The sequence below is a fragment of the Bombus impatiens genome, unplaced genomic scaffold (genome assembly GCF_000188095.3).
Source record: "Bombus impatiens unplaced genomic scaffold, BIMP_2.2 scf_0543, whole genome shotgun sequence".
NCBI lineage: Eukaryota > Metazoa > Arthropoda > Insecta > Hymenoptera > Apidae > Bombus > Bombus impatiens.
Window position 1 is genome coordinate 1,694,952 of NT_176962.1, and position 22,281 is coordinate 1,717,232.

At 36.0% G+C, this 22,281-nt stretch overlaps 1 protein-coding gene across 16 annotated transcripts in view; it reads right to left on the reverse strand.

The window, feature by feature from the left end:
* Positions 1–22,281, reverse strand: part of LOC100749771 (neurobeachin) — a 418,748-nt gene that overhangs the window by 92,643 nt on the left and 303,824 nt on the right. For 10 of the 16 annotated variants that reach the window (XM_033321947.1, XM_024369159.2, XM_024369157.2 and 7 more), the window contains exons 3-27: positions 15,347–15,473; positions 15,153–15,253; positions 14,897–14,992; positions 13,316–13,437; positions 12,683–12,809; positions 12,060–12,179; positions 11,749–11,895; positions 11,299–11,406; positions 10,145–10,285; positions 9,454–9,599; positions 9,127–9,340; positions 6,874–7,126; positions 6,644–6,786; positions 6,176–6,366; positions 5,987–6,095; positions 5,841–5,922; positions 5,430–5,746; positions 5,137–5,358; positions 3,057–4,881; positions 2,667–2,832; positions 2,222–2,375; positions 1,924–2,103; positions 921–1,061; positions 636–743; positions 188–359 (exon numbers count right to left, since the gene is read on the reverse strand). In XM_033321947.1, coding sequence (XP_033177838.1) covers positions 188–359; positions 636–743; positions 921–1,061; positions 1,924–2,103; positions 2,222–2,375; positions 2,667–2,832; positions 3,057–4,881; positions 5,137–5,358; positions 5,430–5,746; positions 5,841–5,922; positions 5,987–6,095; positions 6,176–6,366; positions 6,644–6,786; positions 6,874–7,126; positions 9,127–9,340; positions 9,454–9,599; positions 10,145–10,285; positions 11,299–11,406; positions 11,749–11,895; positions 12,060–12,179; positions 12,683–12,809; positions 13,316–13,437; positions 14,897–14,992; positions 15,153–15,253; positions 15,347–15,473 — 5,512 coding nt within the window. Of the gene's footprint in view, positions 1–187; positions 360–635; positions 744–920; positions 1,062–1,923; positions 2,104–2,221; positions 2,376–2,666; positions 2,833–3,056; positions 4,882–5,136; positions 5,359–5,429; positions 5,747–5,840; positions 5,923–5,986; positions 6,096–6,175; positions 6,367–6,643; positions 6,787–6,873; positions 7,127–9,126; positions 9,341–9,453; positions 9,600–10,144; positions 10,286–11,298; positions 11,407–11,748; positions 11,896–12,059; positions 12,180–12,682; positions 12,810–13,315; positions 13,438–14,896; positions 14,993–15,152; positions 15,254–15,346; positions 15,474–17,871; positions 17,989–22,281 lie in introns of those variants that run through there. The other 6 variants (XM_024369149.2, XM_024369150.2, XM_024369158.2 and 3 more) reach the window with 5 other exon arrangements.

Below are 22,281 nucleotides of genomic sequence, written 5' to 3' on the forward strand. Positions count from 1 at the left end.
ATTTCAACGCTTAAATAGAATAAATCCTATAATGAAAACAATGCTCCTGGATAAAGTAATATTAAAGAATTGTTTATTCCTCTTTTACTAGGCATCATGTGTTTACGTTTATCAATTAAGTTTCTCCAAATCTTGTATCATTTTAGTGTAAACAGATTGTTTAATAAGATAATAGTGTATACCTTACCTGAAGGGCTACCTGGTCTTAAACTAGCACCATTAGTCTGTATTGTTTGAACTGGACTTGGTGGCCGCTGTGATATTGGTGGTTCCAATATATCACGGTACTTTGATACCATTAGTACAGAGATGAAGTAAACTATAGCGAGGGACAGAAACTGGGCCTGCTTGGTTTCCTCCTGAAATAAAGAAAGGAAAACGTGCTTCTTATTAGTAATATCTACATATTACTATTCTTATTATTAACCCTGTTGAAGTCATCGAATTTTTTACGCCTGAATACAGTCAGAAAAAATTTAATGTTTTAAGAAAATTTTCGACATATAATTGAAATGAGGAACAACTATGTTCTTAAATCTAAACAATTTTTTAACGACAAAAAAAAATAATTCGATGGGAAATAATACAAAGAGTGTAGCAGAATGAATGACACGCGAAATATTCTAAATACTTACAACATCTCTGTATATCACAGCTCTTAAGCGATTCACGTCCATATCTTGCAGTAATTTCTCTGGATCTTTTACAGGACTTAATTGATGTGCCAGATTATCCACTATGTTCTACAAAAATAGAGACGATACTTTACTTGACCGTTGATAACCGATGTTAACGGATCACTGTGAATGCTATTCTCTATACGATACGGCTTCGAATAAGTACATGATATGTAACTTGTCAATATCGATGACAATAACACATTTCTCTAGATAAATTAAGTTCGATCAGATGAAACATACCTTGGGTGATGTTTGAGCTCCACGTATAAGAGACTGTATGTGCTGTGATTTATTACTAGAACCAATCTGTCGACCTAACATGCTGTACGATCTGCCACGTTCTTTACACTCTAAGCAGTTTCTAACGGCACATGTACAGACCTATAGAAGCATTTCATCAGATGAATATAACAAAAACATATAGTGTACACATACATGTTGAAGTTCTATGTTATACATTTACGGAGAACTAAAAATATTATGGCTATTTAAAACACTGCTGATATAAGAACTATTTCTATTGATAAAAAATATAGACTACGATAGTGTTAAAGTGAGTGTGGCTTTCAATTTTCTTTACGCGAAGTATATGATATCTTATTATTTTCAGATATCAACATTCAAGAGAATTATAATATGTATATTACAACAGATAATTATATCTTTGATTTTGGATCGAAACATGTGATAATTTTATACGTAAATTTTTATATAGGTAGTTTATATGTTATGACACTATGAAACACCAATATGTATATACAGATAAAAAAAATTAATGCGAAGCACAATCTATATGATTATTCTATTATAATAGAATTTTAATTAACTTCGTCTTTCATATGAGAGGGGATACATTGAAAATCAATAATAAAAGTCGTGTAGAAACCTTAATTTTTACTCTCAGGGGAAATATATTAAAATGCCAAAAGACGAAGTTCATCGATTAGTGTTTGTGTATATAATAATGTATGTAAGGAATTTCGTTTATCAGGATGCGCACTGATAACAGCGAATCTAAGAAATGTGGATCGAAAACACTTAATATGGTCTTTTTCAATAATCTCATTTCATTTGTTTGTTCTATCGACATTCTACGATATTCACAGAAAGAATTAATTTCTTCAACTATATATAAATGTCACAAAAAACGAGCTTTTCATGAAATTCGAATTACACGGTGTGGTATAATAGTGATGTATCTGTTTGAGAAACGAAAAATACTACGTGGACGATAAATACAAACCAGTCTTAGACACTGCCTTAGAATACCGCCACTAGACATATTCTTCTCAGCCTCCAGTTCACCGAAATTTAAAGAGCTGGCGAAGATAAGTACATCAGCCATGTTGACTAGTCTTTGTAGAAAAGAAACCGCTACCTCAATTGGCATCCCCTGAGTTGGTTCAATTACATCCAATTCGCTCTATGAATATATCCAAGCACCAATTAAAAAAAGGAATCCGTGAAAAATGAACTTTCCACCTGGGATATGCTCTTCTATGTGAAATCAGGGAAAAATATGGAAAAATGTTTATACATACATTTGGTGAGGTCGCCGATGCTAGAAGCGGTAACAATCCTCCGCAGGCAATTATAAGATTGTCAGCTAGTTGCGAAATTAGGTGAACAGTATTAACAACAAATATTGCGTTCTCGCTGCTGTTTACAAAGTCCAACACTGACTTCGTCGAATGACTGGAACACAGTGGAATATTGAATTTAGCAATAAATTGTATCGCAAGTTTATTATTATATTGAGTCGAGTAATAAATTCGTTCGTCTTTAAAATTTTTTTAAAATTGTAAACATGCAGTTATTTGAATTTTTTGATAAAAGATGTAAATCTATAGAGAAATAAAATAAATTAACTAATCCTTGATTCGAAAGATTTCATACTAATGAACGTGTGACGTGTTTTTTTTAAAAAAACGCGAATGAAATATTGCTGCAACTAATAGTATATGGTAGAATTAGATATTTATGTACCTTCTCCAGACTTGAATGTCTGTCTCTAACGAGAAGAGGACATCCGAGAGTAATCTCTGATGTATATAAGACCATTTGAATTCTGGTATTCTGAAAGGAGGACGAGTCGGGCCTGGACTAAACATTGGTCTTGTAGAAGGATTACCTTGCTTCGATCGTTTTGATTCTATAATAAATATCAACAGTTTTGTATAATGTGCTGAATACATGATATATAATAGATTAAATAATTAGTAAACTGCGAATGTTTATGTATTTATGGAAACTCAAAGGTCTACAATATCGAAAATAATTAATTGTATTCACAAAAATATAAATTTTCATAAACATCCACGATCTAATAATTAGGTAACAGAAAGCAAAGAATAAACATGTTATGGAAATTCTCACCGAAATGATTGGGGTCCACTTGCGTGGACGTTGAGGCACTCCTTGGTCGTTTCTGTGGCGACGATGTTTTACGCAAGGGTACGGGTAAAGAAGGAGGTTCGTTACTGTTTAGATTATCATCGGTGGTTGTCTCGGTGGATACAGCTGGTAAGCTGGATCTGCGATGAGCATCTACGTGATCCGGAGTTAAATCATTCAATAACGAATTATCCCTCGCAACCACTGTAGAACTAACGATTTGAGGCACACCGTCGGGCATATTTTTATTTGCATCACAGACCGTAGATATTGTTGGAATTTGCTGTTTAGGATTTGGCACTTGCGTCACATTATCTACAGAACTTTGAATATCGCTATTACTACAAACACTATCTGTTACTTCTACCTCGGTTTCAGTTCTCACCGGAATGTCTGACTGATTATCACTTACGTTAGTAGAAATAGTGGACGGCACCCTTGAATGTTTTTCAGTTACCTTCTCCTCGTTATCATTAATAACAGCACTTTTGTCCTCTGTTACAGAGTTCACGGCGCATTTCTCACTACTTAACTCACTAGTCACTACTGTTTCCACTTTCTTGTCTTCTACATCTACCTTCGTCTTACCGGTCTCGATATTTTCTATTACGCTAGTTGAGCAATTGGAATCTTTCACGGTTTCCTCGGTATCGTTTTCAACGCTATTCTCAATGTCGACGCTTGTCTTTTCCGTGAGTTCAATGTCCTCGTTAACATTGTCGTCAATTTTATCCGTCTCCTTCGACTTTATATCACCCAAATTGTCTTGGTTCTCCGTCGGTGTTAAATACGCTTCTGAGGTATCGCTGTCGATCACTTCTCGATCATTCTCCAATTGCAGCTTCTCGATGTCTTTGATGGTCAATGGCTCTGATGTCTCGCTGGAGGAAATAGGTAGCACTGATTCCGAATCAATCTGTTCCGTTGAAACAACAACGTCTGTGGAATCTTCCTCTACTATCTGTTTGCTAGTCTGTTCCATTTTTTCGGAAGCCTCTGCCGCGTCAGAAGAAATCTCATCACTGGGAGTGACTTTATCTTCCACGTTTGATTTTTCTTTACACGTTTCATCAACTTGTTTTGTAGTAGCTTCAACATCGGTTTCAGCATCAACCTCAGCTTCTACCTTAGCTTCGACTTCGGTTTCAGCTTTAACCTCAGCTTCAACTTCGGTCTCCGCCTCGGCTTCTGCTTCAGCTTCAGCTTCAACCTCACCTTCAGGTTCAGTTTCATCATCTTGCGACTTCTGTACGCTAGAAACACCAGTACCGGACGCATCTGTATTGTCTTGAGATACCGATGCTGTTTCTTCCATCTGTTCAATGTCTTCCTGTTTAGTTTGTACACTTTCCTCCATCTTTTCAACGGGAGATAATTGAGAGACGATTTCCTCCTGTGATTTCTGTTCTGAAGGATCGTCGTCCTTCTTCAGGACTTCCTGCACCGCCAAGGAATCCGGGCTGGAACCTTCGATCTTATGAACCTCGCTATAGAAATCACTGGAGCTCTCTATTGATATCGCTTCGCTGGTCTCCTGAGTCGTTGGAATAGAGACAGCATCGCTGTTTCCTTCTTCGAGAATTGTCGGCGTGTCCGTATGAAGTTCACGCGCTGTTGTCGGTGTTTCTGGTTTGTCACTCAGTCTGGAGTCCAAGGATATCGCTTCGCTCGACTGAGCAGTGTCCAGGGTTTCGCTGTGCGATTTGATGATCGCTGGACTGCCATCGCTTTCAGTATTGTCTATCGAGTTCAAGTCGCAGCTGCAGGACTCTTCCAAACGGTCGTTGCTCTCGGTTGCATCGAACTCCTGGAGATGGAGTTAGTTATCATGACATAGTACAATTGATGTTCTAGTGCTTATATATCATTTATTTCAAGAAGGTATTTTATATTTGTTCGTCATCTACAGAAAATAGTAGGATGAAATATTCCTACTTTCTCGGCCATGTAAATATCTATTCCCTTTTTCCATTTCTTAAACCGCAGAATCTTCAAACACGAGTTTAACTAACATAGTAAGCCCCATAAATAGCTTAATCCTAAAAAAAACTTGATATCCAACCTTGTAATTCCTTTCTACATGTTGCACTTCGTGGTTCTGTTGATTGCCCCAGGGTGATGGTTTGCTATATCCATTATTCCCTGAATGTTGTTGATCCCAACCGGAGATAGTGCTGATTGGCCTTTGCTGTCTTAACTCGGGATCCGTAATGTTATCTGATCGTTGCCTCTCGTAATGTTCGTACATCTGAGCGAACTGAAGCTTGAATTCCTCATAGGATACCTGGAACAGTGCAACGTTAACCTTACCGTAGGAATTGTCTTTAATTTTGTCCACTATGTTAGAATATTTACCTTGGAGTGCACGATGGCCAGAGTGTCTACCCACACTCGCCATCCACCGTACTCGTGTTTTATAGCATGATGCAGAAGCATACGAAACAACGAGTACACCATATCCGAGATCTTTTGCTCTTCCGTGTTCTTCGGATGAATGTAGGCCATGGCTATTAGCCACTCCTGCCATACAGACATCTGTAGAACAGTTCGACGATTTTCTCGATTGTTGTTGCACAGCAATGTCATATCCGAGAGGAACAGCTTCTTCACTTCCAACAGTTGCTCTGTTTGCTTTGATTGTCGAATTAACGTCGCTACTACCTTTAGAATCACTGCAATTATGTATGTAATTGTTAATACCATGAGATATGCTTTTATATAGATTTATAATCCTATCATTTTAAATTAACTGATTTGATGATTTACTTGGATTTTCTAAACGATAATGGGACTCTGGTTCAGGATGTCTGGCATAAAGGATCTGTTGGCTAATGTGCTCTGTCATAATCTGAAAGGATATTGTATAAATTAGAATAGTAATTGATTAGTTAAATTTTTACTGAAAATAGTACCTCGTATAAAACATTATAGGTGGGTAGTGACAATGTCTCCTCGTTCAATAGTAATCTTTCGGCCAATAATGTGTACAAGTTATGAGGGCTCATAACATCATATTTTCGTCTGGAATTCAAAAAATGAATCTTAATAGCTATCAAATAAATACTTTCTTTTTTTTTAATTAATTTATTGAATTTGTTTACTTGTGTGTACTGCGGCTTAAGAAGAATCCCAATAACTTCAAAGCTTGTAAACGTATTAATTGGCTTTCCGCCGCTAATAATTTAAAAATCGTTCTGACGCCTTGCTTCGCATCGAAAGCTGGAACCATCGACGATGGGTGCTCCGACATTAATGATATAAGCATTTGCAAAACATCGTGTAGATTTTCGTCCTGTGAAAAGATATAAATTACATTATTGGCGGGATCAACAAACTTACTCTTATTATTATAATATTTGAAACAAAAAGCTTCTTTTTTCAAACTTTAATACTCTTTATTTCAACATTCGAAACAATACGAGAAACAAACGTAAGTAACAGACATACAGAAACAAAGACAAGTCAAAATTAATTCTTTTTATTTTTCTATTCTTATCCTTCATCAAAGGTTAAGGTTAAACTTTATGTCATCAAAAGCATTTTTACACAATCAATTACGAGCATCATACCTCGTGTATTGTCGTCAGATAATTCAGAATACTCTGCAACTCGTCATCCTTTACTCCATTCCCGATCATAATAAGTTGTTTCAGAAATAACAAAATATAAGAACGTATTGTCAAAATATCCTTCTGTTGAGGTCGCGGCCCATCTGCAATGAATCGAAAACGTCATAAATCCGCTATAACCTATCGAATCCTATGGAAATACATATTTCCATGTATTCAAAATTACTCACCAAGTCCTTTGGGTGTGATTCCACTCTTCGCTCGCGGATTGGCAACCCAGTAATAGTACTTAAGCGTGTGCACTGTTTGTAATACTGTGGAGACTCTCCTTACATTTGAATATATTTGGGTGTCACTGAGGAACTCTGTGGCCAAGTACGAATAGAGCCGCGTTTGCACCGGCGCCGGTGTATAAATCCACAGAGCGGCATTAAAAAGTACGTGGTCCAATAGCTGCCATGTTAGGAATGAAAAGTAAAACAACTACATCACCATGGATCTGCCTGTTCTTCGGACACACCAATCTAGCCGACTTTTATGTATTCCTTATTTGTTTACGTGGTCTTTTTGTTCCTGCTTCTTAGATACATTTCTCCAGTTTCATGGATACGGATGGAAATTAAATAATCGTACCAGCGGATAATAATATTTTGCTCGTTATATCGAGCATACAGTCTCGTTATGGTGAATTTAAAATAGGAACTTAACATTTAGAACTGTGCAGCAGGGTATATATGTATACCGTAGAATGGAAAATACATAGGAGGGAAATTTGAAAATAAGAAAGAAACTGAGAGTGCCGATAAATTCATCGTACAGAGTTTGCGACACATTATTAAAAAGAAAAGTAGATTGAGGAGAATAGAGATGACAATTCATGTCAAACATTCATGCATCGAAAAATCAATATTGAGAATTTGGTAGCTCTGAAGGCAATATTGAGACAAATTGAAAAATTACATAAAAATCACAGAACCAATCAATATTTCACAGGACGTATATGAATTATAAATTTTAATATTAATTTTTGATATTTCAGACCTTATAAATGGACTTTTATAAGCAAATATTGAGATAGAAGTCTTCCTTTCTTTCATGATTTAGCTGTTCACCGCGAGAAAAGGATGTCCCAATATTTGAACTTTGCGTATAGAAAGAAAATAATGAAACAGCTTTCCTGAAGGCGATAGGCATCCTTGATAGAAGAATATGAAGCGAAGTATTGTAGATTCGAACGAAAAGTCAAAATTGTCAGTAAGTACGCTCTCATGTAGCACCGTTTCGAAATAGAAACTTAGACAGATCGGTCAGACAGCAAATAGAGAATAATAATATTCTTCAGCGTTGCAAAAAACAATAGAAGTAGATAGATTCTCGTATGGAAGCAAATATTTAGTGTGAACAAAAATATATAGTCTTGCGTAGCCATATTATGAAATCAGGAAGCCTAAAAGTCGGTAGATTGCATGCGATCCAAAGATTCGGGTAGCATAATGTCGTTTCCATGAGAAAAAGTATAAATAGTACATGCTTGAAATCGTAATGCATTGTGTGTGAACGGATCAAACCCGAATGAACGAAAATATGTACACATACGTTATAAATAGCATATAACATACAGAGCATCTACGAGCAGTTTTTATCGTACAAGCTATTGCAACAGATATTATATATGGAGTAGGCAGAGAGAGAGTAAATTATAATACACTAGAACTGCGTTTGATAGTTCTTTCGTTCATGCTATTGTATACTGTATCGTGGGTAAAACAAAAAGAGGAGAATGGAGAACGAGGAATAGTTACGTAAATGTATCATAACATACGAAATTTTTATGGGAGAAATCGCTAGACTGTTTCAATGATGAACTTACTAGGGAGCTTAAATGTACCTACGCTATTACATTTAGATACAAACCCTAATAACACAATGTGATTTTCTAATTATGAGAGTAACCATATGTCTCATAGTAGAGTTGGTAGTATGCTTTAATTCAATTTAATTGAGTTAAAATTTACGTTGAATTCTTAAGATATGTTAGCTAAAATAATTCGTCCTATAAAATATGGGTAAAATGAATAATTATGTCAAAAAGGATGAAAAAAATAAATTTCATCAATGATTCATTACACAAAATTGTATCTTCAATAGATCAAATTAGAAAATATTATTCTAAAATTATCGAATAAATTATAAATGGATACAAAGATGAATTATTTTAGCTAATTTTGATAAACGATGTGTATTCGCCTAGTACAAATACATTTACGATATACGTTATATGTATTTTATTACTTTCGTGCAAACTAAGCTTGCCCATTCTTACTTCCGTAAATCTACTTGGACCCAACTGAACTCCGATTTCCATCGAAAGTTCCATTCTACCTTCAATGATCTCTACCTCTCATCCAACTTATCGCTAATTACTCTTAACGTTAATTTAATTCTAATTCGTACGAGTACTAAACTAATGACTAAATCGATACCTGTTTCAACAACAAGTCGCTGTTAGCGCTGAGACAGGTAACCAGATGTTTCGTGAGCTCCAAAAAGGACGCGAGAACTTCCGTAGTTAGATGGTCTCTGCTCGCTCTCTGCAGCATATAGCTGATCACTAGAAAGCCACGGTTTTGTACCATGTGTTGTTGAACGGTTTGTGAACTCTCCACCAAATCGCAAATAAACCCCAACAGTTTCGAACTAAAATTCAAGTTGTCGTGTTATATGATCGAGAAACATGATTCGGCTATGATACAAGCCGAATACTTGTTCCATCGAAAATTTCGATGTGAAGAGTTTTGGTAGATATTTACCATAACGTTGGGTCTCGTTTAACATCGTTGGGCGCTATGCAATCGTAAGGCATATCTAGTTGCGAGAACAAAGGGAACAGCACTTGAATGCCGCCAATCGAGTTTAACGTGCTATGAATGGAATGCGTGATGACAGCTTTAACATCCTACAAATAGACAGTAAAATGTTCGCATGTTTTCCAAGTTCGATGTTCTACATTCGGTTGCAAAATAAAAAAGGACCAAAAAAGTTGGGACGCTCAGAAAAGCAACACTTTTAAATTTTTGTATCAAAGAGACAGCCTGCATTCGAGTGTAAATCACTGGAATTTTTATTTTTTATGAATTATAAAGTATTTTTTTTTGTATTGGTATCCAGGTTGAATGTTTGAAACTAGGGTTATTTCCTTTTTCAATATTTCAAATTATTTTCTTTCTACTAGAAACTACTAACTAGAAGTTATTTTCTTCTCAATATTTCAAACTATTAAACTATAAAATAATATAAAAGATTAAAAACATTTTAATAGGGAAAAATTCAATTTTTGTGTCATTCGTTTACGATATGAAAAACGTCGTGCCTTACAGCGAAAAATGCTTTTACATGAAAATTTGTAAAAAAAAGAGACTGCTAGATGAATGACATTTTCCGGGCGTCCTATCTTTTTTTTTTTTTTATTTAATTACAAGTATAGCGTGTTCGATATCATACCTGCAGCATAAGGGCGTGTGGTGTATGTACAAAATAGGAGACGTTGCCTTTCGGTGCGCTTTGCAAGCATAGTTGAGAATCCGTTGCTACCGGGTTGTACATGAACACAATCGCATTCGACAGCTTACCATCGTAAAGCACCTATAAAATAGCGTTGTTAATACCGTCGATGTGTCTTTCTAATTGCATGTCGTAAAATCATTCCACTACAACAAGTCACAATTTATCTTTGAAAGCCTACCAAACAGAAATGAATATGATTACCTGTGGAAATTTGTCATTTTCAATTATAGATTAATATTGGAAATTAAAAAATAGAAAAGTAGACTTTCAAAGTAAATTTTCATAACTATTTAAATTAATATCTACATGTTAAATGGACAAACGTGCCACACATCATAAACCGAACTGAACGTGATTTTAGGTCAGACAGGCTGTGTTAAATTTTCAGAGGGACGCTTACGGACTTAAAAGAATTTCCAAACTCAGGATATCCATTAGTCGCAGTGTCCATTGCTAATAACTAGACTGCAGATTTTTATGCAAATTCATATTCTGATCCTAAACAGTGATTTGTTCCTTAACTTTTACTTTTGGATATTTTACATATATTTGCATATTTAGAATTCTCATAAATGAATAAACATCCGCAGCCTATTAAAGAAACACTAACTAAAGTATGACAGGTATAACTTAGTATATGTTCGTCCGTACAACCTATGAAAAATCTTTTACTACGAAAATACACACATCACAGCAAAATGATTAAACAGACAGATTTATGAAAAAACTTAACTTTTATAGGCTAACGTTTAATAGGCTATAAATTAATCAGGGTCTTGCTATAGGCCTACATCGTAAGAAAGCATCAGGCAAAACAGAAAATTGTGGCTCGTATGAGTAACGAGTCGTGTGTGTAATAAACGAAAAAGAGAAAAATCCACAAATAGAAGCAAATTATGCAATGGATAGATACAAACGTTATGAATCGCAGTAACGTCCAACGGAACGTGACGTTCTGGGGAAAAGATATTCGTAGTGATGGTCGATAATCGGGGTAATTACCTCTGACGAAACTCGAACGCAGTAACAGAGTGATTAAACAATGTGCAAATCAAATGTAAACGGGAGAAAAAGAAAATAAAAATGCTTACAGTTTGCATACTTTGGTCCACCATGCTCGTGAGCTCCGGCTCATCACTCACCCTTTTGTGATTGTCAGGCAGATTCAGGTAACACTCGTTGTCAAAACGAAACTGACTCTGTGAACAGAACGGGAATGGGAACACGGAATGTTGAATATCTAATGAATCTACATAAATCCGAGTTCCAGATGCCTTTGTGATGAACACGGAGAAAGTATCACAGAAAATTAAAGATCTTCATGAAAAAATACGTGAAAGGAATATCTTTCACAATTATAATCTGCTTTTATGTTAATTCTCTATATTTTGAATTACTAGAGCGCAAATTCTATTTAAAAGAAATTCATATTTAGCTAGAACATGTATCCATAATTACGAACGAAGAAGGAAAGTTTAATGGAAGAATTTTTTTCAAGCCTGTTATCTATGCAAAGTTTTATGTTTCTAAACTCAATGTACCTTATATCCAGGCCCCAGTCTATGCATAGCGCATATCTGATGCGTCGTCAGAGCTTCGCTGAACAGATAAATCGCGCTCATTTGTCCGCAAAACACGCGCTCTTCATCCAGTTCCGGTGTAGCTCCGATGTAACATTTGTCAAACGGCTGCAAAGAAGAACGTGCTATATAGCTCCTTTCATTTTCGATCAACATTTCATAGCCAGAGACCACAATTTCAATGCGTTTCGAGCAACGACCAGTTTTAATTGCGGTCGGCAAACACGTAAAATTAATAGGTGAAATTATATTCAATACGTAAATTTACTTACGTCGTTTGTCGAAACGAACCACGCCATTTCGGTACTCGAAGCCAATTGACCATTGACCAAACATTTAATTTCACTCTTCGTCCACCTATTATATATGTACACTACGGCGATCATGTACCACTGTGAAAGTAAACGTTATTGGTTCTCTTGAAAATGTTTCGAATAAACTGTCCTTGAGTTGAACGTTTTGTAAAGAGATTTAACAGAAGCAATTTTTATTAAATATTCTGACAACACATACGGAAGAAATGTTACAAAAAGTGGTAAAGTTTTATACGATTAACACTTTCATTCCCATGATAAGTGCACGATACACATTTAGAATTATGAAATACTATGCTTCTATCTTCAGACATATCTTATTCTACTTAAAATATTCCTTGCCCATGTTTCCATAATGTTTTTATCACAATGTTCATATAAATTTTACCGATTATATGATCAATAGAAACATACGACGAGTAAGAAAGTTACACACAAATGTTTGTAATATCTAAATAATTTGGGAATGAAAGAATTAAATGTTCTGAAAGAATGTAAATTTCGAGTTACATCGTACTTTGATCTTAACACCGAATATGTTAAATAAATTTCCACAAAATTAACATAGAAATGTGGCCTACCTTACGTGGTTGGAATTCATATTTGACACAATGTTGGAAGCCCTTGCCCTTCACTTTCATAGATGTGAGGACCAAGCAGTTCCCTACGAAATGCGCGGAGTACCCTACTCCCTTGCTAGTTTTAAAACTGCGAACAAAGGAACGTACAAGCTTTGTGAACGTAAATGGTGCCGACTAGAAATATCTGGAATGTCAATAAAAATTCATCAACGATCTTTCTGCTCTGCACGGTTTCGATCCTCTGTATTTTATTCCTATTCTTCCGAATAACGATGTACTTTGTAAACGGAAACAACAGTTGTCGATTGTATGGAAATCGAATTGTTTCCGCGTGACGGAATGCGATCAAATTGTTGCACGATGCAACGTTCGAATAGGAATCCTTTTTTTCGCGCTAACTCAAACGGAGCTGCGTTTAATCAAATTCGAACGGTCGAACATGAAGGAATTTGATCGGCGCGTTTTTCCCCTGGCCCCAATTTCCTCTGTTTTATTCCAAGTTCCGTGTATTTCTCTTTCTCTCGTTCGTGAAAGACGGCAACGTAAACGATTCTTTAAGGTAGCCAGTACTAGCCAGGCCACTTCGATTCGAGAGAGTGTTCCCGCAAGAGGGCTTGATGTAAGAGCACTTACCAATAGAGGTACGGCTTTTCTCGTTCGATATTAACGGAGTTGATAGGATCCAGACGGAACCACGTGGTAAACGTGAATCCATTCTCGTGTGGCCATTTCGCGAGCGGCGGAAGGACGATCGCCTGACAAAGTTGCAGAAATAATTAAATAAGCTCGAGTAGAATTAGAATTTTATTATATTATATTATAGATAGGTACTTCATTTACCATTTATACTGGTTCTAGCTATTTATTTATACCTCCTGGTTTTCTGACATAGAAAGACGCCAAAAACTACTTAATAATTGATGTGATCTTGTCTGAAGAGGATGTTATGTTAATGAAATTAGGTTTTTCATGGGTGGATCGTGCAGTTTTCCGATATGGTGCAATTTTTCAATATAATAATTATTATAATATATATATAATATATTCACGATAATTAGGTTTAGGTATAGGTGTATTTGGAAAATAAGCTGCCAAACTTTGGCAATATATTGTGTGTATTTTTAACGAATATTCATTTTCTTCCTCATATTTATATAATTTTTAATAAATGACTTACAGCTTACGATCTTCATGAAGATATACGAAATGCTCGTTTAAAATGAGCTAAATTTTGAATTTTTACTCGATGAATTAAAATTTCTGTCTTAAGTATGTACTCGCTGCATAAAAACTTTATTCAAACTTCGTAGTAGACGCTTCCCCTTTGACTTGTACTCTTTCAAAGTTATATATTAAAGGAAACGCTCGAAACAGTTCCCCCGAATAAGAAACTTCTTTTCCTTAACATTTTCTGTCATATCGAAACTTTTCTGTCTCTAAAACTCATTGAATAGCTACCAACGTCTGCACCGGACGACATCTGTTCCGATGGATTTTCACAGAGAGTTTTATGTTCTTGCTCTACATTCGTCTTTTTGTTCGATCATGAAATGGATTGCTATGTCGATGCTAAAATAACATTTATTCTAATACTAGAGAAATTTGTTCAAGTATTCTCTTCAATGTACAAGCTTGAAAAAAGCTTTGTTTAATTTTGAAAGGAATAATTCTTATAGCTTTAAGAAGTGGAACATAATTCCAAAACTTGGCACCTCGTACATTGGTGATTCTGTGTTACATAAATCAAACGCTTTTATTTCTTTTTTAGAGAAAAGGGAATTGAAATAAGAAATTTTTGAAATGCAAAATGAATCAAGTGTCAAGATCCAAAAAATCTGATATATCTACTTAATATTCAAGGAGTCTTAGAAAAATTTACTCGTACGGAAACTGTTTCAAATTATTGCGAACTACGTCTTGGATTCTATCCTTTACGTTTAAAAAGATATACGTTTAATCTTGATCGAGTTTTAGGTTCATCCATAATTTCGAATGATTTTCCAGCTGTTCGTCTATGGAGTTCGACTGGACGAAGAATCAATAGGTCATTTGATTCGACGGATTAAGCGCGAGTGGAAGTTCCATGAAACAAGGCGAATTTTCTTATCGAAAGTTTAATAGAGTTCAGAATCGAATGGCATCTTCCGCGAGGTCGTAACAGGAATATCCGGTGCCGGAGAGGAACGGCTGAGAGAAGGATGAAAATCGACTTACCGATCCCTTTCTGCCGGGAAAACTGAAAAACACGTCGGGTCCGTTCCGTTGCGGCATCTGACGAAGAACGTTTAACAGTTTTGCCGAGTGTCGTGGCTGTGACATACAAGAATACAATAAAAATTCTATACAATACATCATACAAGATATAAACTTCTACTCAAAAGTCTTAGGAAAGTTTCGTCAGTTTCTTTGAACGTGAATAGTTCTCTTTCGAAAGAAAATTTGTATTTCTATATCTTTTGGACCTTCTTACCCATTTCCCTTTTACAGCTTTCATAGCACCGAATAAAAGTTTTAACTCCTTCACCGTTATACTGTAACTGGCCAGCACTCCAAGCATGTCGATCAGTAGATCTATCGAACAGAGGAACGTTGCTTGTTGTGTAAATTGCACGTATGGACTATTATAGACGCAACCAGGATTAGAATCGTTTGATAAAGATTTACCTGCGACGACAGTTTCAGCGCGGGACAGCCGAAGCAGCACGTGTTCGATGAGGCTTACGTCTGTACACGCTTGTAAGTTGCGCACGCTCTTCCTTAAAATAGCGATGAACACGCTCCATATTTCAGCCTGTAACAAACAAAAGATACAAAACATGAGAAAAATAAAAGTATCATTTCATTGCCATGAATGTATTCTCCAAGTGTAAAAATATTTTTAAAAGATTGCAATTTCACACGACGGACTGAAAATCGTACGAGTGTAAGTCATGATCTGGAGAATTTGAAATTTATTCAGATATTTTAAATTCTTAAAGATATAATCCCTTTAGCCTAATTAATTAAGCAGAATAATTATAACTTTATTCTCTGCTGCGATACGTGTACGTGACTTGAAAAAATATAATGAAATTTTTACAACAACAAATGCTGCACGCTGTTTCTTAAAAAATGGTCTTCTATACTGCAAGTTAATCTAAATGAGCCCGTTCTTACAACCTCTTCCACTGAACTATAACAAATTCCAAAACCCATACCCAATCACGAATTACGTAAGTATTAAACGATACATTAACGCGAGCTGCATCGGCAACCATAAGGCCTACTTTAGTGGTGGTAGCTAATATCCAAATTATTATACAGCGCTATTGGTTAAAGTTATCTCAGCTTAGTCATTGGATAAGAGATCAGAAGTGAAGCAACAACCAACGAACGAACTCGCTTTTAATCCGTTACTAATACGTGAGCGACGTCACGGAGCGACATAATCGTGGAAAGCAAGAGGAGGCCAAACTGAAAAGCATCCAGCGACCGCCGACACCGTTGAAATCCCGAAAATGCGGTGGAAATTTCACCGGCTTGGAATTTCCGAAGTTTCGCCGAACGAGAGTTTAAGGGTATCCTATGTATATCGGATAACGCGATAGGATGGTTTTTCGTACGTGGATGGAATTAAAGGGGCGCCACAACTCGAGTTAATCCCCGAGGGAAAGACGTTTTGTGTAGAACATTCGAGGTTTGGTCTCTTTGGGGATTCGTGACAATTCTATCGATACCGATGCGAGGATAAACGAGCTCGTGCCGTAAGTAAATCGATCCTTTTCCTGAATAATTACGATGAATTAAATCTAAGTTGAGAAACTATGGCGAATAAAGAGCGAAATTTAAACAAAATGAACTTTGGGAAAATTTTCTAGCTTTAGTAACGTGACAATCTTTGTAGCGTGTATGATGTCGGTTAATTAAAAACAAATGACGTAGTCTTGACACGTTGTTTGGTGCAGGTTTGCTTGATTGACTTTTAAATAGCAATTTTAACGTCTTACAGCAAAACTTTATGTCTCTACTTTACAGTGTTCAACGTTTCAGTTAATTAGTTTCATAGATAGAACCCCAAGACATTGAGTAGTAATATCTCCCAAAGGTTATTGGAATACTTCTGTTCTTCGCTAATAAATTTGTTGTACACAGACTAATTAAAATATAGAGTGTTTTAATAGCTATTTAAAAAAGAAAGAAGGTGAGAGAACGTACAGCTTCTCTTCTCTTTAATTTTCAATCAAAGACGCGTGATAATTCTCCCATTCCGATTTCATCCCATACGTTTAAAACAGTTTATCAATTAAGAATTTAAAAGTAATGAAAGTACTGCGGCCTGGTATAAATTACACACAGAAATTTACATCATAAATTACGTTCAATACTTCGCAGCACTCATCTCCGTACTCTACAAGGAATATGGATGGTATATATAGATATAGTCGTGTAATCGAGTTTTTAAATTGGCATTTCGTTTTCCGCTTCAATTTTTAAAAAGAAAGAAATTTTAGTTCAGTTAAACTACCGTTCCTGTCTTTACCGTTCATTTATAGGTTGTATGACGAAACTATTTCTATCTTTAATAAATATAATAAACGTTATTCAATAATATATCACCGACGTTGAAATAATTTCGATATCCTTACGTTTCCATGAACGTAAAACGATCAATTATTTAACATAATATTCTATTTTCGAACATGAATTTCTTGACGTCGCTTAAAATCGTGAAAAATACGTTTCCAACAGTCTTCGATAGAAAATAGGAAGGAATGTTGAAAACTACTAAGAAACACATCGCGTAGAATTCGTAACGAGTAAAAGTTATTACCTTGGATATCGAATTTATTCAATGAATGTCTTTCCGTAATAATACAGTGGCATTGTTTCCACAACGATGTCGTTACAATACCGCGTTTCGAAGACAGTGTATTGCGCATCAGGGCACGTAAACAATGAAATATAACCGAAACTATGCGTCGTTCGTGTAACACCGAATTCAGCGTGAATCGGTAATATCGCCCGATCGAAGACGATTACACGTGCTTCGATGAAATTAAATTCTTTAACGATTTCGATGCCCTCCCTCCGTGAATTCGCGTAAATTTCTGCGCGTGAAATTTTCATTAATTTTTTCAGAAAACAACAAGGGAGAAACCCCAGAACAAACCGTCAAATATATGTAATATTACTATAAATTTAACGCTTACTTGTTGGAAAGATTGAACCAGGCTTCTCCTGTAGCAGCGGCTTTGTGTTAACACACCTTTCTTATCGCACGACAGAATTTAGACTACGGCTCTCGTCTCGCTACGCTTGTTATTATTACAAGAACGTTTCTCTCCTTTGATCGACCGATGGTGTTGTCGTTCTCCAATTTGTGTTGATATATTGATTCAACCACGTAGGTATTATTGATGTCGACGAAAATTTAACCACTGTTAACCCCTTAACTTACGATTTACGTTCGAGAATTTTGGACCCAAAAACGTAAACAAGGTATTATATATTATATTATATATTATATTTGGCCCGATCATCTTACAACGGGCTATATTAAGGGGTTAAATAAGTCTGTTGCTCATTAGTCGACTGTGGATATTTATGCATTTATAGAAAATTTAAATATATATTCATTAACAATACATATTTCAATATATATATTCCATATATTCCATATTCCATATATATTGAAATATGTACTGTTAATGAATATAAGGTCTTTAAATATTATATATATTTCTTTTTACATATATGGAATATATACAATAATAATAATAGAAAATTAATAATTAACATTTTAATGAATTTCTAATAGAAATAAAATATATAGAAGAACAATATTTCTTCATCGCGCATTTTCTTCTGCAATTCATCAGTCATGACAAAAAAATTCTTCCCCTCTTCTCCTAGAATTGTCGTCTCAAGCTCTAATGAATATTGCGAAAATATGTCGCGAGGATGCCAGCTGATCTCGCGCAATCATGTTTTTCATGGGATCGTTCAATTTCGTCTCTGGTACTCCGTCCATTTCGCTTGGTGCATTAAACTGTACTTGCGGGACTGGCACCCACTTTTCAACAACCGTGTTACGCTAAAAGCTACCAGCCGTGTACGGCTTTTAAAGCTGATTGCGACACCAAAGAGCGCTATTCTTTCGAACATTACCATGTTTGATGGACGTCACTTCAGCGCCTCTTTTTACATTCGTATATTCTTCTGATCGTAAGATCGATTTATTGGCCTTTCATATCAAATTCGTGTAGTATCTATCCATTTTGTGAATGGTATATTGTAAATGTAATATGGTTTTATATCACGATCCTTCGTGTGCATTGAAATGGTTTACTGGAATTAGGTCAACTTGGAGAAAATGGATCAGTAAAACATGGACGATTTTGAGAGAAAAGCGTGATATTACAATTTAATTTTAAACACGATGTCCTAGAAACTATTTGCAAAATTTGGTACTTGCTCCGTCCATTTTAATATAAGGAGTTAGTAATATTTCATCGAATTAATTTATTTCAATATTGACTTGGTAACCCACTGAACGTCGTTGCGAGTTCAACGTCTTTTATATCTCCTATATTTTTATACTTTGCAATGAATCTGGTATCTTAGATTCAGTTGTGATACCCGAACGAATAAAAAGGAATCTCAATTTTCCAATTTTATATCCACACTATTTTAATCCTCGTGGGATCATATTTTCATTGTCTATTATCTTTGAGACGTCCTAATGGAAAAAGACGATATCGGGGACAAAATATTTCGTTACGCCGTGTTTATCTTTCGCAACTATCCATCTTTCATGATCTTACATTTTTCCATAGCATGAATCCAAAGGAAGATATCAACGTGGTCTGTTTTTCCTGAACGATTTTAATCTCAATACGTCTTCTGATGAATTACGATAACGGGAGTGACGTTGGCGATGTAATCTTCCGGCAATATCGCGGAACGATGGAGCAAAAAATCCGAACTCCATTTACAGCGTTCCTTTGAAGACAGAAAAAAATACGATACTCGACCCAGTGAAAAGTTTGAAAAAAGAGTAAGAAATATTTCTTCGTTAAGAAGATCTAGAAAGAATTTCAAATTCACCAGAAGAATGTGATAATTGAAAAACAGTCTTGATTGCATTTTCTTTGCGATCCAAAGAAACCGTTAATGACGTTCTAATAGAAGGAGATCCAAGAAGTTTCGTTGAAACTAATGACCTCGCGTTTTAAAACTTTATTTCGAGATCTGCTCGTTGAAAAATCCGCTCGTATCGTTAGATCGTTGCGGATACTTTCAATTATTCTAGGTACGACGTGCACCTCGGTCGTTTGCATATTTAAACACGCCGAGAGCCTCTTGATTAAGTATTGCCGCTCGAGTTGATAACTCGGCGCTGTAGTTGCATCGGATAATGAAAATCGCGAAAGTATCGGCTGAAAGAGGACGAAGAACCGTGGAGCGTTCTCGACGTGGCTGCGAAACGAAACCACAGACGATCTCCCCTCTCGACCCCTTGTTAATTACATCGTTATGAAATCAGTAACCCTTATGCAATTAACAACCTTTATCAAAGTTCCATCATGGGTTCCCGTTTAATCAAATTCTCCTCTCTCGCGTTTCTTTCTCGATCCCTTCGTCGATATTGTCTTCTGCTACCCCTTCGTGAATAAATTGAATCAACCGATAACCGACGATACCGTTGACATCTTATTTGAATCTCATTCTTCGCCACTCTTCCTTCATACCTTATAGCCCAGAAGCTCGATATTTGGTTTCTCTTTACCGATAATCGAGACATCGCTCCCACGAAATGCTTTCCATTCGTCACTGCCAATTTTGCGGGCTTTCCAGCCACGAAGCGTACAAGACTTTATTTCGTTACACTCTTCGTTCCTTTCTTGATATTTATCAGTTTCGATTGCTAAAACTCACTGAATATTGAGGTTTATTAATATCATGGATAAATGACACTTTAAATACTTTCGTAATCTCTGCGGAATATAATCCAGTCTTATTACAGCGCTATTGAAATTTCAAAATGTTTCGTATAATATACGTAATATATTCATAAAAAATATCTACAAGTATTCGAATACTTTAACATAATACAGAAAAATAATTGGGCATATGTATTTTTCATTCAAAGTTATCCTTGGCAAGTATCACCGCAATATCAACATTTTCTCAACGATCTGTTTTTCTTCCATCGTTTATGCTGGCAACATAATCAGCTAACCAAGCGCCACGAATGACCAGCGTGGGGCTCAACTTCGCTAATCAAAGGAGCTTTTCACGGTAAAGAGACGTTGACCCAGTTACTTATTCCCTTTATCGTCTTCGTTCTACCTGGGAACACAATCGATTGGATAAGCGCAGGTATGTGGCCCGATGCAAAATCAAATATGTTTGGAATGTTTGCCGGGTACAAAGGGCGCCGCGGATCGTTCACAGTTCGCGTGATAAACGATTAACTTCCGCTAGGAACATTCAAATTCGGTACTGGCGAACCGTGAACACCGTAAAGCCTTTACGATATCCTTCCTTTCTGGCAAGTTCAATGTGCTCTCCACAGCTGGCCTCCGCATCATATTTTAGATTAGGGCCATGAGGGTTCGCATCAAAGGAAATGCGAGCCTGCACACAGGTACAAACGTATGCAAGAGAAGAAAGTAAGCTTTTCTCGCTCCGTAGACAGGTTCATAGAGAGACTCAGTAAAAATCGCTCTCGCGAATTCTATCAGTCACAAAGCTTCCTTGCGGCTGACCTCGGACTAATCTTCTTGCAAATTTGTTTTCGACTCAGTCAATTTTCGAGAACACACTGTTTGAAGTGGTTTGCGGCGGAATAGAGAAGTGAACCGCGGAGTAATCATTTTGCACAAGTTACGAAAATATTTTCAGTTTGCACAGAGAACGCTTTGTACTTCTTTTCTTTTTCTTTTTTTTTTTTTTTGAATCAAAAGTATTGGAATACGAATGTGATGGTCGTTGCTTGAGGCTAGTTATGAAAACGTTTGAAACTCGAGATAGAGAATGTTGGATGTGAAATATGAAACTCGATGATGAAGCTAAAATATGTATCTCTATAGAGTTTCGTTAACATTGTGTTAGATCTTCATGGGAGCCTGCACACAGACTAATTAGTGTCTAACATTGATCAGACATTGTTAAATATGTTTGGTTTATATTCTCAAGTAGAATCTCAAGTAAATAAAAATTGAATTCTTTCATTGGGTACATTATATCTTAAAAATTACTTGTTGCTAATATGATGATATTTTTCATTCACATCTTTGCCTGTTATTAAAAAATCCAATGTGGAATATATAAAAAAAATTCAATCGTGGCTTAACATTCCAGATAAATAAAATGAAAAACTCAGAGTGCTTTTCTTTCGTTTCTTAATCTATTTCTGAATCGTGCCATTTGTATTAAATGTTCTTGCGCATTGCCTCACACTACACCGGTGCAACCGTGTTGTCGTTTGGATCTTTGTTTTTCAGCGAACCGTCGAGCGTGTCCGCGTGATTTCAACCCACTCGGTTCGCAATATCGCGCTAGCAAACAAACGATTACGCGAGATCACGCGAGATTTCATAGATGTATGAATCTTC